The 22171-nt window shown below is 36.8% G+C and overlaps 1 protein-coding gene across 3 annotated transcripts in view; it reads right to left on the minus strand.

Moving 5' to 3' along the window:
• Positions 1-22171, minus strand: part of LOC113075862 (disabled homolog 2-interacting protein-like) — a 104034-nt gene that overhangs the window by 68694 nt on the left and 13169 nt on the right. Inside the window, exon 1 of one of the 3 annotated variants that reach the window (XM_026248539.1) lies at positions 10884-11119. The exons of 1 other annotated variant lie outside the window; for it this stretch is intronic. Coding sequence is in view for 1 of the 2 variants with exons in the window: in XM_026248533.1 (XP_026104318.1) it covers positions 2292-2379 (88 nt within the window). In the remaining variant the exon portion in view is untranslated. Of the gene's footprint in view, positions 1-2291; positions 2419-10883; positions 11120-22171 lie in introns of those variants that run through there. One more of the 3 variants, XM_026248533.1, reaches the window with a different exon arrangement.

The raw sequence follows: 22171 nt of genomic DNA on the forward strand, positions 1-22171 counted from the left end.
GCTTGAACAGTGAACACAATCTGTTTGCTCGAGGTCACGCTTAGGGGCAAACTCAGAATCGAGGTCATTTCCTGTTCTCATGACTTTGCTAGACTTAGACACTTGGGACTTCTTTCACCACAGTTTAAAGATTGTGTGCATGATTATTAGTATGAGAGAAAAGTGATGGACACTGGAGAACTTTCTAAAGGACTGTATATCTTGCATGCTCAATCTTGCCCTTCCAGATGCCATAATAGGAACAACACACACACACACACACACGCACGCATGCACGCACACACGCGCACGCACGCACGCACACGCACGCACACACACACACACACAAATTCACACACAAATTCAGCATTGTAATCTTGAAAGAGTCAATCTTTTGTTCATTATCTGACTCGGCTCGGTGTTCATCTTCAGTTCTCTCTTCACAGCAGTTCAGTCAATGTACTGTTTGAGTCAATGAATTACTTCGGGATATTGGTTTGGTTGAACTCAGAGGGAGTGTCAGCCACATTAAAAAAGTTAACAGCTTAAGTCATTTGTGGATTAATGCGTATTGGAGACCCGAACTGTTTAAAACGATTCATTTCGATTTGATGAACTGGTTCAAGAAGATCCGGTTACATCGAATGATTCCAAGCTTTGATTTGAACTCTCTCTCACAACAGACACGGAAGAGAAGACAATGCTGAATAAAGTCGTAGTTTTTGCTATTTTTGGACCAAAATGTATTTTCGATGCTTCAAAAAATTCGAACCAATCCTCTGATGTCACATGGACTACTTTGATCATGTTTTTCTTACCTTTCTGGACATGGACAGTAGACTGTACGCACAGTTTCAAATGGAGGGACTGAGAGCTAAAATATCTTAAACTGTGTTCCGAAGATAAACGGAGGTCTCACGGGTTATTAATGACATAATTTAGATTTTTGGGTGAACTATCCCTTTAACTGTTCTCTGTAGCTGAAGATTATCAGTCAAAAATGACTTAAATATCTGTTTGTCATGTCCAGCTATTATTAGTGAGTACAGAATGCACTTTTTTTTAAGGGGGGGGGGGGTTACTTCTTTAAAAAATAGGGACTGTCTAATTTCATTGGTGTATGTGTGATTTGTACTATACAGAACTCAAGACACTTTTGATCCTAATTTCTTTTCACTGAAGGTCAGTGGATTCTTTTCCTCTTTATGTGCCTTTATTATACCTGTGTGAATGTTTGAGGGCGTTTCAGAAAAAGTAAGCATAAAGTTTTCGACTAATCTGATGACTGACTTAGTTATCTGACCTTGTATGTGAAGTGTATCGAAAGATCTACTTCACCAAAGAAAAAGAAAGGACAAGCAGAATGAGAGCAGACAGATAGAAGACAAATCTGTGCTGAAAAGGATTTGCTATTTATCTTTCTATTGACAGTCTGTTTCTGCCCCAAACACTCTCCAACAAAAGCTGCAGAAGGAACAAAAGGGCATAACATCACCAAAAGATCCAAAGTAGGGTAAAAAAAAAAAAAAAAAAAAAAAACACTTCAAACTTTAGAGTGACCATTCTAAGTACTATAAATTGGCTCAATATAACTGATTTTACACAATCTTTCTTCAGTGTTTATATTCACTCTTTTAAACGTTCAAGTAAATGTTGAACAAACAGACAAACCTATGCTTTGAAGAATGTTGGCAACCAAACGGTTTACTAACTTCCGTTAAATAGACAAAAAAAGGCACATTTCTCAAAATTTCCTCTTTTGTGTTGCATAGTAGAATGACGATGAGTTTAAGTAAATTTTTGGATGAGATATCCCTTTAACGTGTTGCCTTAAAGGTACAGAATCAGATGTATAGGCTGTTTGACTATTTTTATTTTTGTACATTGTAGGTAGTATAGATACGGTATGACTGTTGAGAAATCACAAATGCACACACAAACACAGCGAGATGTGAGATAGTGGAGAACACATGAAAGACACAATATGAGAAGAGGGGAAGGCCAAAGAGAGAAACAAGGGGGCAATGAGAGGGTGAGAGGTTGAAAGAGTGGGCAGTGCTAAAAGAGCATTCCTCCTCTTACCCCACTCCATCGTGAAAAACAGCACAAACTGTACGGACAACTTCAAGAGCTCTCTTTAACTAACACACACTGCAAATAGCCTGAAACTGTGTGAAAGAACACAAGTAGAAAAAGGAGTGGCAGAGAGGTGTGGTAACAAGTAACATATAACTCATGTGCTCTTCAAAGAACGTGAAAAAAGAGAATTGTGATAAATAGGTGAGAGCAGATAGATGTATGTGTCTACTTACACTGACTCCTGATGGCTTCCTGTGTGTGCTGCAGCATTGGCCGCACTTTACAGAGAAAAGACCAGCTTACAACAACATGAAGGTTCATGCTAGCCCAAACTGGTCAGCATAGTTATGAAAAAAACGAAACTAAACAAAAACAGATGAACCTTGCTGGTAAAGTTAAGACTGCTGGTACACCAGCATCCAAAATGCATTGCTACTGAGCAGCAGTGATGGTTGTAACTCACTACCACAACTACTAACTGCTAATCCTCAACCACACCTGCTGACATTATTAGATCCGAAGCAAAGCATGATTCATTAGCCTTTCAAATAGTGAGGATGCCCTCACAAGCTGGTTTTCAAACTGACATTTCCAGACATTTGGTCCTCACAGCAGGTATAATCAGTCCTCTATCTACCCTTATACTCTAGGCAACGGGGTTGAGTTTGTGTACCAAACAGAAATTTGTGTTTTCTTGTCTTATTTTTATATTAAATCATCGGAGAGGGGTTTGGCAAATTCTGCACTGTGCACACAGCGCCATCTCCTGGAGACAAAAAAAGCCTGTTTGATTAAACCAAGGAACGAAGTCAAAGCAGATATGCATAAACACACCTGCACACCATTATCTCCCCCTTAATCTGATTCTGTGTTGTTATGCTTCTGTCATCATGATTAACAGAACAAGACATCATAGGGTCAAATAAGCAAAGATTTAGCTCATGCACACTTAGATAGAAAATAAAACTAAACTAAAACTAAAAAAGTTGAAGAAGAGCAATTCAGATGCTGATCTGATCCAACTGCTAACTGGCACTGGACAGCTTGTTTATGTCACATCTGAGCAGGTATAATGAGTTTGGGGTCATATTTACATATATATTTACATATATTTATTTATATATATTTACATATATATATATTTACTGGAGTAATGGCTGCTGAAAATTCAGTTTTGCCATCACAGGAATCTAACAAATTAAAACAGAAAGCAGCTAAATTAATAATAAGAATAATTCATAATAATTAAAAAAAATCATAGTTATTATTGTATTTTTGATCAAATAGTTTCAGACTTGGTAAGCATAAGAGACTTATTTCAAAAACTGAAAAACTCCCAAACGTTTGCAATGATACATTACTGAAACCTACAGCAGACAGACACAAAGAGTTAATCTAAAGTGTGCAACATCAGATCCCAATATCTACACCTTTCATAATCTGCTGTTAAGAACTGAAAAAAGCCAACTTCTCCTAGAAGATATGGATTAAACATGCATTTAAAGGTGAAATGCTTCTCTGAAGGTCTGAAGGTTCCTTTTACCACTAGAGGGCACTATGAAAAATGTTCAAATATGACTCCGTGTGTGCCAAGGGCTCATTACCTAGCTACAGTGATAAACAGCTGCCCATAGCACTACAGTGATACAAGCACTACGAAGAGAGACCTGTGGAGGCAGAACTCAGCTCAAACCAAACAACCGAGTCAAATATGAAAACATACAGTTTCTCAAGAGCTCTCTCAAAATTGGAATAATCTGCTGTGACATTACTTGCGCCACTATAACAGTAGTTTTGTATTTGTATTATTATTATTTTTTTTTTTTTTTTTTACAAAACACTTCTATTTATATGCGCACATGTGTATGTCTGAGGATCTAGACAGGTGTCCCTTTCTCACTCTTGACTGCCTGTCTGTTATGATCAGATACAGTGAATGACTGATCAGTTTAAAAATCATCTTCATCTGTGCTCTTGACCTTTATATAAAGTTTAAACCCAGCCTTCCTTTCTCGGGATTTTATTTTTAGACCTGGGGCATTAATCAGTTCCTGTTTCTTCCTGGTTCCTCTCGCATCATATGCTTCTGTATATCCGTCACAAAGAAAGTCCAAACTTGACCCATGATCTGATCACGATGATCAGCACAATCCTGATAATCCAGAACCTGACTCAAAAAACTAAAACAAGTCATTGGAAGAGTAGGGTTAACCGATTAAACTGCTGTTGTTTCTTACATATGCTTCAAATAGCTTGTACATACAGTAGTGAGTTCAATGGCCTTTGCCTAATAAAACAAATATTAATCATTTTATAATAATAAAAAATAATTTAAAAAGGCCCTTTTTCAAAAAAATGCCAAATCAAATGTCTAAGAGTGTTCTTTAAATTTGGAGAGCTGGTAAATTTGGAGAATTTTGTGATGTGATGAGCTCATCAACTCCTACTCATCGAGCCGACTGAAAACATACATGGGTTCTGCAACAGATTGTGTGCTTCCTTGCCTGATAATCCTGTTTGTTTCTTTGCTGTTGTTGTCTCTCTGTCAAGCCAGAAACAAATTTGTTTATCAATCCCCATTACCCAAGGAAAAGCTGAAAGTGTGTGTATGTGTGTATCGGAACAAACAAACAGAGAGCATAACCTGTAGAGTGATGATGTCATCATTTGTTAAACAGTATAAAAAAGAAAGAATGACAATGAACCCCAAACCCACAGACATCCTCACAGCAGCAGCTGACCCAGTTTTCTCAGCACAGTCTCCCCAAAGATTTTGTGTTGTTTTGAGGGGGCGTTCATTTAGGTGCCCAAATCCTAAACACTTCAACACTCTTACAAAAACAGCTCCGGGTTATACCAATAACAAGTTTCTATTTATATTTGTTGGACAGACATTATTATTCTTTCTATAATGATGCACCTCACATTTAAAACCTGCAGGAAGCTGATTTTATATAGGCTTAATATATCAAATTGCACTTTTATAGAATTACTTCAATCTAGGTTAAAGTCATACAGGTTGGATATAACATTTACCCATCTATTAAATAACAACAAAAGAGAAAGAAGAAAAGAAGACGCTGTAAACATTTCAGCTTCTTCAATTAAACACACCGAGCTGCAGTCTTCCTTTATGAAATGTGTACACGCACTATTCAAAAAACCTTCGCTCGTCACTCAGTATCTTTGAAATTTTAATTACATATCATCTACACCCAGAGCAATCTTTCATCTGTCTGTCTTTTCTTAATGCAGATAAGATGAAGAGCTTTGATAATCTGAGTCATGTATTAATATCTCTGACGGATTGTTATGCAATGCTCTGCAATATAGCAACAGTCTTGAAAATGTGCTCAAAGACACACTTGCACCTGCACACTCACACAAACACGCCAGAGGCAAAAAGACACAATGCATCACAAAAGATCCTTGTGTGAATTAAGCTATGGTCATTATAGAAAAAGAGAAAAAGTAACATGATGCAAAGCTGTCTAGATTTATGTCCTTGGTAAAAGGCACAGAATACAATAAGCTTTATTGTAGATCAGCCTTTTTGATTACGAAATTCACACTTTTTTTTTAAATTGGTACCTGCTATAATTATTATTTAAATATAATTTATAACTTTGGTGCTTTAAACTGATGACAATGCTGCCTTGTTATTTATAACATCATGTAATATTAGATTTATTTTATAGAGACATGTTTAGGACTTTTTTATCAGATATATTGTCTGTCTGTAAGTTTCAAGAGCCAAAAAAAAAAAAAATAAATAAATTTCAAATTAAATTTGATCTTAAAGGAACAGTATGCAGTACACTTGAAACAGTTGTGTTGCAACTGAAATGATGGAACTGTAAACTGTGCACAAAATAACTGAATGAAAAGAAGCACTGAGCACTGAGCACCGTCACATGCTGGAGTCACTGATGCTGTGCAGGCAGAAAGAGAGATCTGGTCACACTGATGAAGGCAACAAGTGCTCTGATGTCATTGTTTAAAGTATTAAGCAATGAAATATTCAGATACTGAGAAACTAAGTTACTGGAAAGTCGAGTCAGTACTTCCAAAAAACAAAACAAAAAAACATATAATGTTAGTTTTTCAGCACTCAGTACACAAATCTCAATCACAAGAATTTCAGCTTTGGGTGAGTTTCATATTTCAACTCTAAATGAGAGAAATAGATCTCAACCATGTTTGTTTATCACATACAGAATATCTGATGAATATTCATACATAGTCTCACTCCAGTAAAATATCATAGGAAATTTCAAATTCTTATTCTAAGTAAAAAGCAAAAGTTCTGCCACACATAAATATTTCACTTTGATGTATTTTTCTGGGGAGGATGTTAAGGAGACCTCAAACAGCTTGGTAGAAGCCTGAAACGACACTCAAAGACAAACGCACACACATTTGGATCATGGCTTAACGCTAAATTTCTATTAAAAAATCTCTGGACCAGACTTAGCAGCATAAGACATCTGACAAACTGGTCTTTGGCATTTGTGTTCAGCTGCACTTCATGCAGTGTTCACCTCTCCCTATACACTCAACAGAGCAAGTTCAGACCACTTAACAAAATCAGAGCACCTGGATTAACCTGCACCGCCACCAAACACCTGAGTCACACAGATGATTCGGCTCAACATGATGCTATTATATACTAGTGTGAACAAATATAACTTATATAAATTATTATAATTCATAATTATCATTTATAAAACGCTTCTGTCGTACTTATTTGAAAGTCGCTTTGGATAAAAGCGTCTGCTAAATGATTACATGTAAATGAAAAATAATTTAAATATAAATTAATAAAAAATAGCACTTACACACACACACACACACACACACACATATATGTACACATATAATAAGCATCCATGCTCTCTATGTTTGGAATCTCACTAGAAATGGCCAAACATCCCATGAAATCCACTTCATGAGGCCAATACTGGCTGACTGGAGCATGCCCTTTGTTTTACTATAGTGACAGGCTTTTTTTCTCAGCCTTTTGTTACAGTCAGGGCTCATAACAAACCACATGCCTCAATGTGTATGACTGAATGCCTGTCTGGGTGTTTGTGTGTCTATGATGAAGCAAGGCAGCAATGGAAATGATGCACATTCTTTAGTTTTCCTGTTGTGACCTCACGCAGTTTTCTGTGTATGTATGTGTGTGTATGCAGTAAAATGTAAAGTATGTCAGTATGCATACTGTATGTCAGAGCTTGTCCCTGGTGCTTCTATACTAGTGCCTATGTTTGCGACAATAACATGTGTGTGTTTGGTAAGGAGAGGTTGTGTGTTTTCCCAAATAAATGTAAGCTATAGAACTTGATTTTTTACTTCTTTTTGTTTTTAAGTACAAACACTCCTTGATGAATTCAGTGTCTGCACTCTGACAGTCATCACTGAGTCAGAAACATGTGTTGCAGGCTGTATGTATTTGTGGAGTTGAGTGAACTACGCATGAATGTATTTTCCTGTTTTGTTCAAGGACAGACACACTGGGCATTGTGTGTATGTGGATGCCCAGGTCAAAGTGTCAAGCACACATCACTCACAGCATGACACAGCAGCGGTCAGAGCTTCCTCTTCCTCCCTAACACACTGTTACCATGACAAGACAAACAATCTGCACTTCAGCTGCTGGGGAAGGTTTGTAGAAAGTACCTTGGATTTTGGTTCAAAATGGGGTTTTCTTTAACAAAAACATAGTTTTGGATAGAAATTTGTTTAGAGCACATCATTAAGCATTGGATTTGTTCAATACAAACAGATACTTGTCATCATCAGCTTGTGTGTGAGCACATGTGACTAACTCTTTCTTAACTCTTTCAGTAGCTCCGTTTTAGCGGAAATTCATTAACAGATTTTTTTTTTTTTTTTACCAATCATGAAAGGATCAGATGACCAACCGATTGTTTGTAATGAGGCAAGAACAATGAGCTTCCTGTTTTACACACACACACACACACACACGCACGCACACACACAGCTTGCCTTTTTTAGCTACATCTAAAAGTAGTTCAAGAAGTGATTTTGAAGAATGACGAATTCCACATCCTCTTCTTCAGCCAATATTAACAAGGCAAGTATAGTGAAAGCACATATATTACAGTGTGTGTAAATTACTAAAACTAAGGCCCCATTACATCTACTGTAGGATTAACAAGTGCTTAAAATCCGGAAAGTATCTTGAGATGTTTAGGCAGATTGCATTTAAACCTTACATTAGGTTGCATTAGTCAACTAGCAAATTTTGGAGAGAGAAAATATGTCCTATTAAAAATGTTTTTGTTAAAAACACAAAAACAAACAAACACACACACACACACACACACACACACACATATAACTCATATTGGATCCGTCTGAGAAAAGAAAGTCATATACACCTAGGATGACTAGAGAGCGAGTTAATCATGGGCCAATTTTCATTTTTGAGTGAACTATCCCTTTAAGTGTCACATGATCCTTCATAAAGAAAGTGACGTGAAGTATGGTGACCCATACTCAGAATTCATGCTCTGCTTTTAACCCATCCAAAGTGCACACACACAGCAGTGAACACACACCATGAACACACACCCGGAGCAGTGGGCAGCCATTTATGCTGCGGCGCCCGGGGAGCAGTTGGGGGTTCAGTGCTTTGCTCAAGGGCACATCAGTCGTGGTATTGAAGGTGGAGAGAGAACTGTACATGCACTCCCCCCACCTACAATTCCTGCCGGCCCGAGACTCAAACTCACAACCCTTCGATTGGGAGTCCGACTCCATAACCATTAGGCCACGACCAAAATAATATAATAATATATATAATAATAAATAACTCTAACATGCTGACATGGTGCTCAAGAAACATTTCATATTACCAATGATGAAAACAGTTTTCATTGACATTGCAAACATTGTGTTCTTTTTTACTGTCCCCAAACTTTTGAACAGTATTGTCAGTCACTTCGGATAAAAGTGTCTGTTGAATGCATAAAATGTAGTCACCAGAAACAGTAAAATTTGAGGAACGGTTCTGGTCAAAGCGTCGGGTGCTGGGTTGAGCTCTGACTGCCAGATGCGGCGCTGGAAACAGACGTGTGGAGAAGGGAATGAGAGAGTTTCACCGGATGAGGAGAAAGAGCGTGTGACAGGCAGTTAACATTCCACAGGTAAAGTCCCCTCCTGAATAAACCCAGAGAGTCTGTACTGTCATAACTCTCACATGAGGAAAAAACTCTCAAAGTACTCGAAACAGGTGTTTTGCACGTGAAATGAGAATGTCTTATATAGACTTTTTATCTAGACTCTTTCTAGATCCTTTCTGAGGATCTAGTTATTAATTTTCATTCATATCTTCAACTATTTAGACCATGATTGACCGTACATATTGTCACAGCTGTGACAGTACTGCATTATCCTGTTGTTCTTTCTCCCTGGCCTTCTGTCCATCTCTTTAGATTTATTCTGGTACAGCAGACAAATTTTAGGGATTTGCTGTTAGACAATGGTAGGGGCGTGGAACCTTAAAACATGTAGGTAGAAAGAAAAGCAAATTGCAGGCTGAAAGCAATCACTCTAGCATTCCCAAAAAGCCAGATTCCAGGGAATAGCTGGTGTAGTGACCCCTGGCAATCCCTGTGCTCTCCAAGCCCACTTCCTTCCCTTTAGCTGCAGCTTCACTCCCTGCCCTGTCTCAGTCTATTAATAAAGCAACAATGATCTATGAATACAGTCCTGCATGGTGTGCCCTGCAATGGTGTATTCATAAGCAGATGTTTAAAGCACTGGTGTGCATGTCACTCAAGCTCCACACAGACTGCATGTGCACATCCTGGTATATAGGGAAGCTATTGTAATGTTGAAGAATATAGCCAATATTGAAAATCTGTACTATTTGGTCAAATTAAAATGTAACTCTAAAAATTAAAACTCAACTTTTTAAATGCTATAAGTGAATAAGCTATAAAACAATATAAACTGCAGTATGACAAAAATGGATATTAGTTTTAAAGTCTGCCAAAGATTACATTTAACAAAGATATCAACATTTTGTGTTTGTTCAAATTAATTTTAAGTGAGCTTTAAATGACTGTTGATCTATATGTAAATACAGGTGAAATTAACATAGACATCCAAAATAGACAGATAAGAATAAATATTATACATTTTGAATATATATGGCCAATATATTGAATATGTTGTGCATTCCTATTAGTGTGATTTTAAAAAAACAAATAACAGGATACAATAAATAAATAATAAGGCCCAGCGATAAAATAATAATAATAATAATAAAAAAACTTTATATTAGATTTCTATCATAAATTGCTTTCCAAAGCCAAAAAAAATAAATCGGCCAAAACTAATGTCTTTGAAGAAATGTCAATTGATTTTATTTTAATAAATTAATGAATTGACCTCGCTGATTATAAATTAAACTTTTGTTTTTGATATAGGTTCTCCAACTGTGAACTGCTCTCTGCTGGTGCTAGATGTAGACCTTCACTATAAAGCAGAGACAAGTTTACAAACATCAGTTATAGTTTTTAGTGAACCCTATATAAAACCGCTCCTCTCAGATTTCCAATCAGAATGAGAAAGATAACTTTTACAGTAACAAAACATAGCAGGAGGAACTTGCAGACAAAAACACAAGAGTACGGCACGACTCCAGTCCACAACCCCAGAATGTTAAAGCAATCCCTCTAGTTTCTGGTAAGTTTTCACCTGTCCACATACACACACACACACACACACACACACACACACTGATCAGTGATCCACAAACAGCGGCGGGAGAATGAAAAGTTATCCCTTACCTCAATCACTCCAACACCATCACTTCATCAGCACATGGAAAGCCAACAGGAACACATCTCACTGTCCAGTAACAGTCCAGCTACATCCACTTTCTTTTTCCTCTTTTTTTTTCTTTTTTCATTCACACATACTCTTTCTAGCAGGAATAGCAGCTTTGTGTGTGAGTGAGAGCGAGTGTAGGCTATTGCTAGACTCCGGCAGGGGCATTCACTGCAAACAGAGTTCAGACCCTCCCCTTTACACAAGATCTAAGCCATGCGAGAAAAAGGGGGGTGAGAGCAAGAGAAAGAGAGAGAGAGAGAGAGAATGGTTTAGGTATGTTATGTGTAAAAGAGAAAGCAAGAGGAAAAGGATCGTCTTTCCTTAATGGATTACAATAATATAAGCCCAAACAATATAGCAAATATGCAGACATTTCTAGAAAAACCAAACTTTTCCAGGTCATTTTGTCATTAGGTATATGTGTTTAAATTTATGTGTGTTTAAAAGGAAGAAAAGCACTCATATTCCCCCTTTCCACTACTCTTCTCTTCTCGCACTATAGACGACACACACACACACACACACACACACACATTCACACGCGGCTGTGTAAGGGAATGCCGTTGTTCATTGACACCCTTAGGGCAGAAGGAGGGTGGGATCAAGAGCAGGGAAAGCAAAATTCCAGACGGATACTGGACCAATCAGACGTCAGGCTGTGGTCGAGAAGGCAAAGACATCAGGACTGGGTTCTACTACAGCCGAGAAGCAGCACACTACACAAAGAAGAGAACAGAAGCCAAGCCCCCATTAAAAAATCATTACACGCTCATAAAGCTTAGAAGAAACCAATGTGTGGAGGACTCTACACAAGAGTAAGTCCAAGCGGGGACGTCACTAGAGATTCATGGACGGGGAAGCTAAGCATCTTTCAGTGAGGTCTCCTCCAAAAAACTTGTTTAAAGCATAGAATTTTTTTTCCAATGACATATTTTTAATCTAACAACGGGTGTACAATGTATTTATATAAGAGTATTTTTGTTTAATTTTGGCTATTTTTGTTCAAGTCTACCTGTCTCATAAAGAAATTAAAGTCCACTCTGGTTCCATCCATCTAGCACCAACATGTATGTATGTACCCTAAATATTTTTAGTTTGTGAGAGAGAAGATATGCAGGTCCTATTATATCATAATAATAATAATAATTATTATTATTTTTTAATTTTACCCTATTGTAGGGCCCTATTATTTCCATGATGCAAAAAAAAAAAAAAAAAAAAAAAAAACGGGACTGTCATAAAAATGTGATTTACAGCATAAAACGCGATGTCACAGAATTTTGCAAAAAAAAAAAAAAAAAAACATTCAAAAGTAGCGCTGTACAATTAATGAAATGTGATATGGACCAGCGTCTGCAGTATCACCACATGAGGACAGTCACGGTCACATGAACTTCCTCTCCAGAGCTGCTATGAGAGTCACTTAGTCAGCATTTCACCATTCATTTCATTTGATAAAAACTATACACACAGAAACACAGAAAAGTGTTTCAATACAACCCATCAAAATGAAAGAGATGAAGACACTTATTTGTAAAGTAAAATGTATTTAAAGTAAACAGAATAATATTATTTTTATTACAATAATTGTAATAGAATTTATTACAACATTATTAAGAAATATCACCCAATTTCTATCTATGTTTTAATTTAAACATCTAGTGCAGTAAATTTTTGCCTAAAAAAGGATGACACATTTTTGGATATGAAAAATAAAGTCACTGGAAATTGGAAATTGACACTGCCAGAACTTTTTTTTTTTTTGGTTTTAATAAAAAAAAAAAAAAAAATTATTCTCAGTTGCAGACATAAGAATTCTATCTTAAATCTAATGTTATTAAATGAATATTTATTGCATAATTTCAGTATGATGTGTGTCACCATGATGATGCTTGTGTGAATGACAGTGTGCACCTTCTATATAAAAGTATTTCCTTCCTCAGCTTGTGGAAAAGCTGTTTGCTGTGAGCTGTGACTTTCTCATCAACACCTGTTTTTGGTGGTTACAACACCTGTTTTGTGGGCAACCACAGCTGCTGGTAGTTTACTCTAAATGTCAGTTTCTACATATTTCATTTGTACAATGAAAATAAAGAGCTAATCTTACCCAGACAAAGGAACAAAAGACAAATTTAAGACAAATTTAACATTCACTTTGACAACAATGTTCCAACAGTTACTTTGTTAGTGCCACATTCAGACCAAGGGTTAAATAAGGTGCTTACAGTTCAGAAACCCAATTAAAAATAGTCTGAAATGCTGAAAAGCACTCATTCCTTTCTGTAATATAAAAGTTACTTTAGTATGCATATTGTTTATTTTAGTAGAATGTATAATAAATAATTATAAATGTATTAAAGGCGCAATATGTGATTTTTCTGCTTTAAAAATAGCAGAAATCACTATATCTATGTTATATATATATATTTTTTTTTTTGTTGTGTACTTACATTATCCCAACAGTTTCCTCGAACTTTCAAATCCGGAGAAAATTATAGTTTAATTAGAAGACACGGCACGTTTCTTTATTTCCGTTTTGTCGCCCATCTATGACGTCATATAAACTTTGACCCCTCTAGTTTATCTAACTTCCTGCGGAACCGCCAAAAACAAAGGTGAACAGAAGCAAAGACGAGACGAAGAAGAAAAAGTAGTAGCTAGTCTTGATTGAGACTATTATATTTTATATTTATATTGTTTATATTCGTATTTATACCTCAATCAATAACTTAGTTATGGATCATGGTTATGCTTTGCCTGCACGATCTGTGAAGCGCAAACGTACGGGTGAAATAAATGACCGAGAAGGTTTTGGGACAAGAGAAGAAACAAGACACGGGTAATTATTGGAGTTGCATTTCCAAGATAGAGTTTCGTGACAAGCTGAAACTACAGAGAGATGCCGAACTCGCTTGCATTCTGATAAACAGGTATGCATCCATTCAGCTAACTGTATCTATCCGTATATTTTGTGAAACGATGATGTCTTGTGTAAAACGCAGACGGACTAGCTCTCATTTAAAGTATAATGTAAATCTACATTTGTTCTATATCTAGCTGGATAAAGTAGCTTCAAATGCAGTTCACTATCTTGTTCGATATCATAGTATAAACGTAATTATAATTATTAATGAAAGGTGACCGTGTTTTTTTAACATATATTACTACTAGCTAGATGGAATATTGATTTAATAGGGGTCTCATAATTCATATATCTCTCCGTTCGAAAAGACGTGATTGTCAAAATACTAAGTTAGAATGAGTGAGGAATGATAGGGAGTGACAGATTATTATTCATTATTCCAATGAACAACAACTCCCATGTGCCTTACGCTCTTCCCCGACGTCATCAAAGTACGTCTTATGTTATTATTTTGATTGAGTGACCCCTGGTGGCCATAAATCCCATACTGTACGTTTAATATCTGTACATATTTTATATTATATATTTGTAATCTTTTATATTATAAATAACTATAAAGAACAATTATTATTATTATTATTATTATTTGATTCTTTTATCATTTGTTTTTAATAAATACCTTTATAGCGCTTATTTCACATCCTATACAGAGGTCATTCACACACAGAAACTGAAGAATAAGAAAAATGAAAAATTATTTTATAGAAATAAGTCTTTCATAGCTTTCAAACATCAGATAGTAGGGGTATAACATTACACATATTCGTACCAAACACTCAAAATCTTGCATTCTCCAACAAGGCTCATGACAGATGCTTGACATGGTTAAACAATGCTGTAGCCCCAAAAAATCAGAATGGCATTCCACACTGGATCTATGAAAGGACAGAATTCAATAATGAACTTCTACAACTCAGCTCTCACCTCAGTTCTGCATTTTCATCAACTAAACAGTAAAGAAAAACAGGTCAGATGAAAGATGGATTAGACTCTGTTCACTTGCTGCTATCAAAAGTGATTAGCTCCTCATCTGTGAAGCGCTTAGTCATACAAGTTCTTTTCACCAGGATCCAAATCAACGCTTGCTCCATTCAACAGTGCTTAGACCACTAAACAAAAGTGTCTTCTCAAGCCTTTTGATCTCAGCATGTACAACGGATTGGAATTTGAAGAGTCCCTTGCAGCGATGCTATTTCTAAACACATGCACACAAAGCTACAGAGCTCAACGTGTAAAGCTATATTTTAATGGGACTAGTTTTCCATGAGGAGGTTAGGTAAATTTGTGTTTCATAATATACTTTGTCTTTTAAATCATCGGAATGGAACACTAATCAGTCAAATCAGCCTCTAGCGAATCAACTACATCCGACATTTCATCATTGAACTTGATTTATAAGGTCTTCTTATCTTTTCTCCATATACATTCTCTCCAGAGCTGTCATTCAGTTATGGCAATAGGCATTTAGTTTATGCTTGTTATGGGAAAGCTGAATTTTCAGCAGATTTACTCCAGTCTTTAGTGAAACAGTATCCTTCAGAAATCATTCCAATACGCTGATTTAGTTATTTAGTTATCATTATTTAAAACTTACTAACTAAATAAATAAAAATATATAATAATTTTGTGGAATCCATGGCACCTTTTGCAGGATTCTTTGATGAATATACATTTCAAATGAACAGCATTTATTTTATTTATTTTTTGTTGCTGTTTTTGTCAATTTAATGCATCCTTTCAGAAGTATTAATTTATATCATATCTTTCCAAACCTTTATGATTTCCTCTCTTGTATGGAACACAAAATATGATGTTTGACATTTGATATTTTTGTCCACATAGTCTAAGGCAATGAGTCCAAAACTATATTTCTTTCTTTGTAAGAATATGTGAAATAGCAGAATACATCGCACCCAGAGACAGATGGTTATACTGTAAATGCTGCAGCTTGTCATTTTAATGAGTTTCAGGCCATAAAGTTTCGGATTTAGTTTAAGTTACCGCTTTAACTGAGATTTAATTGAAAGAAAACAATATTATTTCATTTTCCTTCGCAATATTTTCTTCTCAGTGTTACTTTTATACAAGGCAGGAAACATCTGATTGCTGCATCTCCTATGAACTCTTGAGTCTCTCTTCTCCTTCACACACAGAAACACACACTCACGCAGCAGGGTTCCCATCACCAACAAACAAACTCAAACTCTACATAAGTTCTCAGATCAGTGAGCGTCTTCGGAAAACAGACTAGCTCTACAAGCTGCATGCCAAAACCCTTGAGACATTTAAAAGCCTGTGAATGACACAATCCTCCATTGTTCTGTAACAAAATTTCTCTGCAACAAACTTGTCTGTTCAAATTCACTTCAGCGATATATCACAGCTTCCACCACTCATTCTTAAGTCCTTTTTTTTTTATTCAAGCCATGAAACTGTGATTTACGCTAACTTTTAAAATGTTTAATTAACAGAATTAGGGGTGCACAATAAATATCTGCTTCTCTATAGGAAATCACGCAAGTGATGGAATTTACAGCTTATTAGAGAACTGGCTTTACTGACAAGATGCGCATTAATTATTGGCCGATATTAATCGTGCACCCCTAAACAGAATCCAAATGTAGGTCATATCTTCTGCGAACAGTATACGAACATCAAAGGGTCCAAAGTTCCTGAAACCGTGACATAAGCCATTGCTGAAGAATCGTACTTATTCTAAACATAGAAAATTAAAAACAAATAATAATAATAAAAAAAGATTAATTGAGTAGTACTACTGAATCTTTTTATGCATTCAACTGGGAAAAATTATATATTGATGTTGTCACACTTGTAGAAGTTAGGCACAGGAAGACAAAGGTAATCCAATATGACATTTAATAATAACCCATTATGATGAAGATCCATTCAAAACACAGGATAACACAAACAGCATGAGGATACACAAATAATATCCGGCGTACAATGAACTGAGGAGGGAGACTAAATACACAACAAATGTAATCAAGGGAAAACTGAACAGGTGAGGAGCTAATTAACTACTAAGGAGACAAATGAGGGAATAAACTGAAAGGAAATAGAACTAAACAGGCAGGATGACCAAGCTCAGTACAAACAAAGAATAAAAAGGTCCATAACTGTGACAGATGTAAACGACTTGCTATTAACTTGCTATTACCATTAAAAGAAAACCCATCCAATTATGCACTAAGGATCAACAATTATCATTCTAAACTGATGACTCATATTTAAAAAGTGTACTTCTCACTGAATAAATCCTACAATCACCTATTAAAAATGCATTTTGATTATTCTGGAGCTCCGGCAGCAATATTCTATGCAATCTGATCCCTTATTTCAGTTTGTTATTCTCCAGAAATGAAAACTGCTTTGCATAAATGGAAGGTTGCCCAGATGGAGATTAGATTTGTTTCTGAAGAAGAATGAGACAGCACTGCCACACTGAAGCAGGCCAGTGTTGATTAAACCCCTCTTTTTCTCACTCTCTCTGCTTATCACTAAGCAACATCGCAAAAGTTTTTCGTTTCACACAGACTTTTGAGATCGATCTTCAGATGCTCAGAATATACACATTGCAGCATATGCACAAACAAAGCACACATAAAGGCAGACATATGGACACATAAAAATAACTTTATAAAAAGTTTCAAATACAAGCATACTTGGCACACATGCAAAGACATTGCTGCTGGACAAACAGATGGTGGCAAAGGATCCTAGAGAGTCTTAATAAGACGCTCGCAAAGGCTGAAGGATAGAACATCAAACTTGATCTGTTCCCTTACTGTTCTCATGGGCTTCTGTGACAAAACCTCCTTTGAGCAACTCTAGAGACGAAGCATGAAACTTTCTTGCATACAAACACCCAAAAGACTAAAGATGATATAAAGACATTCTTCCCACAAGATATTCAGTTAGATGGGAGCGTGCATACACATGCTCTTTTGTCTTTGGTCTAATAATTAAGAGTCCCCTCCAGTCAAAGCAGAAAAGTAGGCAGTTCCCATAGGCCAGAAGTCATTCAGAGAGAATTACTGAGAGATTCTCTTGTTTATCACTTCGGGAAAAAAATTTAGTAATCCTCCCACCCTCCCTTCCTCCCTCTCCTGCTCCACTTGCTCTCTCATCTCCTCAAAGAAAAGGAAGAGTGAAGTAGGACGACAAACATCCAGACCTATTTCCATCTCAATGATAGCTAGGGATTCTGAGTTCTACCTCTTAAGAAATGACTTTCTCTCTCTCTTCAAAAATGCTTTAAAGACCCCCCACGAGGTTGGAGTTTAGTTGCTTTTAGTCAACGTTCATTTGCTTTGAAGCATATTCTGGAAGTCTAGTATGGAAGATAGTTCCATTAAAAAAATTGCCTTTCTCTTCCAGGAAAGCAGACTCTAAGTATTGTTGACTCATCCTGCACTACACAGTTTTTCGTCCAATCAAATGCCCTCTAGAATGAGAATGCCCCTCACACTACTAGCATCTGACTAGAAAGCAGCAAATCCTACCTAACAAACTGTAGTGATTTTCAGATGTTAGGTAGCCTCATACAGGTACCACAAAATGTAGTGATTTCAAATCTAAGTAGCACGATAAGTGTAATGGCTTTGGCTTAAATATTAACATTATTAATGTCATTGAAGATTGTTGAATAAATAATATTACGTGTAGTCTGAACGATCCTGAAGGATTTTAGAGAATCGTTAACTTGTAGAGCCTCTTACTGAATTATCAACACAAGGAAGACACAAGTGGAATAAAAGGGGGTTTAAGGATAGACAAGAATAACTAACAACTACTAAATGTGTACAATGAATGGATAAAGTGGAAAATATTAATAGATGATAGCGACTGAGTTGGATGTTACTTTGGACATTATCTTACGTAAAGATAAACTGTAGTTTCCTGGAGGAATTAATAAGGTAAACCTTATTAAGGTTTAACAAATAAATCAAGAGATTATTTGTTATTAACTGACATCAGCTATTTAAAATCCAATGCAAATTAGATAATCATAAATTGACAATACACTCTTATGCCAATGGTCTCTGGAAAGAGTGTTGGAAGAGTTACGTTCTGCGTCTGGGCCATGATGTCTTCCACTTGTTGACCTTGGCCACGCTGCAGTGGGAAGAAAGGAGTCCGATCCGTTTCACAGTCTTGAACACGAAGAACTGGTAAACTACGAACTCCTCAGCACCGAGAAGGTCCTTTGTCTGGAATCACGCAAACACAGGAGCCTTGAAGGTGAAGGTTCTGAAGTCTGTACAGAAGATCCAGACAACCTGGAACAAGCAGGAGAGGGATCGCTTGATGAGACGATTTTGAAGTTATGGGAGAAGATCCTAGCTGTTTGGAACTCACAAACGGAGGATTACTGAAGAGAAGGTTCTGAAGTTGTTGCTGAAGATGGGGGGCAGTAAGCTTGTGGTTGTTGCTTCTGTGGCAGTTTCCAAACTCCCCAGATTCACTCCTTGCAGAATTTCCTTGTTTCTCAGTACAACAGCATCTTGGCTTACCACATCTCCTTTAGCAACAACAGCTTAGCACACATCTTTGTGTTGAAGAGAACATTTAAATTTTTTTCTGAGAAGGAGGGATTTGCAAGTTGGCGCCTTTCAGTTCCAGCGTTTTGATTGGCCGATGCTGCCATAGGTGGCCATTGTATAGGTCTATTTGTATGGCTTAAAGTCCAAGTTTAGAACAATGTCTTTAAGGTTTTTCCTAGGCATAATTCACTTCCCAAACCAATTGAAGACTAACCTACACACTGTGCTGAAAATATGAAGATCAAACATCAATGAGTAATGCTGAACCTTGACCCATGCATTTATACATACAGTATACTTAATAAGGTAGCATACATTGTTGTATCACACACATCATACATATATACCATTTTGTAAATGGATTTGAATAAGGTTTATTCACTTTGAGTTTATTCTGCATTTTGTGTGAATGCATGTGAAGATTTGTTTGTTATTTATTATTATTTTTATTAATAAATGCATTTATTTACAGGCTAACAATATTGTTCTTTTGATAATATCTAAATGAACTGGTTTTATTAAAGTCAAAACATTGTATTTTAATGACTGAATCGAACTGAAAACATTAGGTCACACCAACAAAAGTCATTTTTAAGGGTCAGGTCATGGTTCTTTAATCCCGCTCATTGATGTCTTCATTGCCGTCACTGCCATTTTTTAAAAGCAATATGCCACCCGAGGCCTATCATTACAGCAATTTTACCAAAGGCTTTTCATCATGCCTCTCAATGGAACACAGGAATCTCTCAACTTTAAAACAGCACAAAGGATTAAAGAAGCCCCTGTAGGTTAAGAATCAGACGCTAAAGTGTGGAATTAGCACCCTGCTAACATACTCTCGAAATAATAACAGAAAGAAGATTAGATTCCCTGGAGTGGCTGGGGAGAGAAGTATCCAAATTCTGTCTATCCCTTTCATTGCCATTGTCGCTTGCTCTCTCTTATCTTTAATTACTCCTCTCGTCTGAATGCTAACTACATTAGAGATAGTCCTCCACTTCATCCCTGCAGCAGATGACACAAGATGCACCAAATACCAAGGAGTCCAGCCCTGTTTTCATAAAATGTTTTCTTTCTTCAACTCCTGTAATTGGTTTAGATATGCAGATATGAACATTCAGAGCTGTTTTTGCTCTGCTGATATAAATTGATTTATCTCTGAGGATAAGTGCATCTCTCATCCCATTATGACGCAAAATGCCAGCGCTTCACTGGATCCTAAAGCTTTTAATTCCTTCATTCGGCTGTTAAACTGCACATTCAAAAGAAACGCTCATTACAACACTAACTGATTATGGGTACATCAAGAGTCCTGTCTATAAATCTCAGTATAAGGGTTTAATGGCTTTGAATCGCATGGGGATACATTTCCGTGACTGAGGATTATGGGAGGGTATCTATTCAGCCTTGGCAGGATGGTTGCACTGTGTTATTTGGGGCTATTCTGGGATATTTTGAGGTTTGGCCTGCGTTTAAGACAGATGTTGGGCTCAACTACTGTGTCATGGATTTGGGTTCCCTTTTTTTCTTTGCTAGCTTTCTTTGAAAGCTCTCCATCTCTCTATCCAGCAAATCGACCCAGTTGGATCCTGAATGTCCTGTTTCCCTGAAACACTTTAGTGGTTGGCTCATTCAGCTAACACATTCTTCCAGAGTTCCTTCTCTAGACCTGCGCCGTACTCTCTGTGCATACAGACAATGGAAAAAATAGTCAAATAATAATTTAATCATTAGGTTTTTAGAGAGCTCTGATAGGGGAGATTGAAATATGTGAGCAGAAAAGAAGAGGGAGACTGTGAAGGAGAGGAGAAAGCGAGATTTCTTTGTGTACATAAGTCAACCTCCCGTCCCGTACTGCTCGTCTCTCTTTCTCTCTCCAACACACACACACACACACACACACACACACACACACACACACACACACACACACACACACACACACACACACACACACACACACACACACACACACACAGATACAGCTACTCTTTCCCCCTCTCAAACTAAAGCCACAAGAATCATACAATTCCTTTAAAAAGTGTAACTCCCCCTAAAATAATCAAGTCTGCACAGCACACTCTAGTCAGCCACAACTCACACACGCACTCCTTCAAGAAATACAATAGTCAAATTAGAAAATATAAGCACCTTAGTACGGTTAGACAAAGAGAGAGAAAAAAAGACAATCTTATAGTCAATCTTTAGAATCATATGAAACATATTTGTTTGGTCAGAAAGTACCCACTTAGACAAGAGATCGACTAGCTGATAGACATATAAAGCCATGAACCAAGGTTGTTTTTTTAAATTTATTTATTTATGTGCCATTTGGCAAGGAACAGGCAGAGAGACAGACAGACAGATATTCATACAGAGAGAGAGAGAGAAAGAGAGAGAGAGAGAGAGAGAGAGAGAGAGAGAGAGAGAGAGAGAGAGAGAGAGAGAGAGCGGTGGCACAAAAACACATAAATAAAGCTGAAAAAAATGCTGCTACATTTTTTGACCAACAGTATTAAATACAGATTTTTTCAGATAAACTCAGAAACATAGCAGAACATACAGTTCAGCTCCTGGAAATCTCATTTACACGCTACTAAGTGCTTTAAACACAACTCTGCAAAACTCACTGCCTCAGTTTCAAAGATTGTGCAGCCACTAATACTGTGAACTTTGTGCACATTCAGTGATGATTTGCAAGCGTTTTCCAGTGTCTGTGCAATATGCACCAGGCTGCAGGTGGTCTGTAGGTGTGCCG

The sequence above is a fragment of the Carassius auratus genome, chromosome 5 (genome assembly GCF_003368295.1).
Source record: "Carassius auratus strain Wakin chromosome 5, ASM336829v1, whole genome shotgun sequence".
NCBI lineage: Eukaryota > Metazoa > Chordata > Actinopteri > Cypriniformes > Cyprinidae > Carassius > Carassius auratus.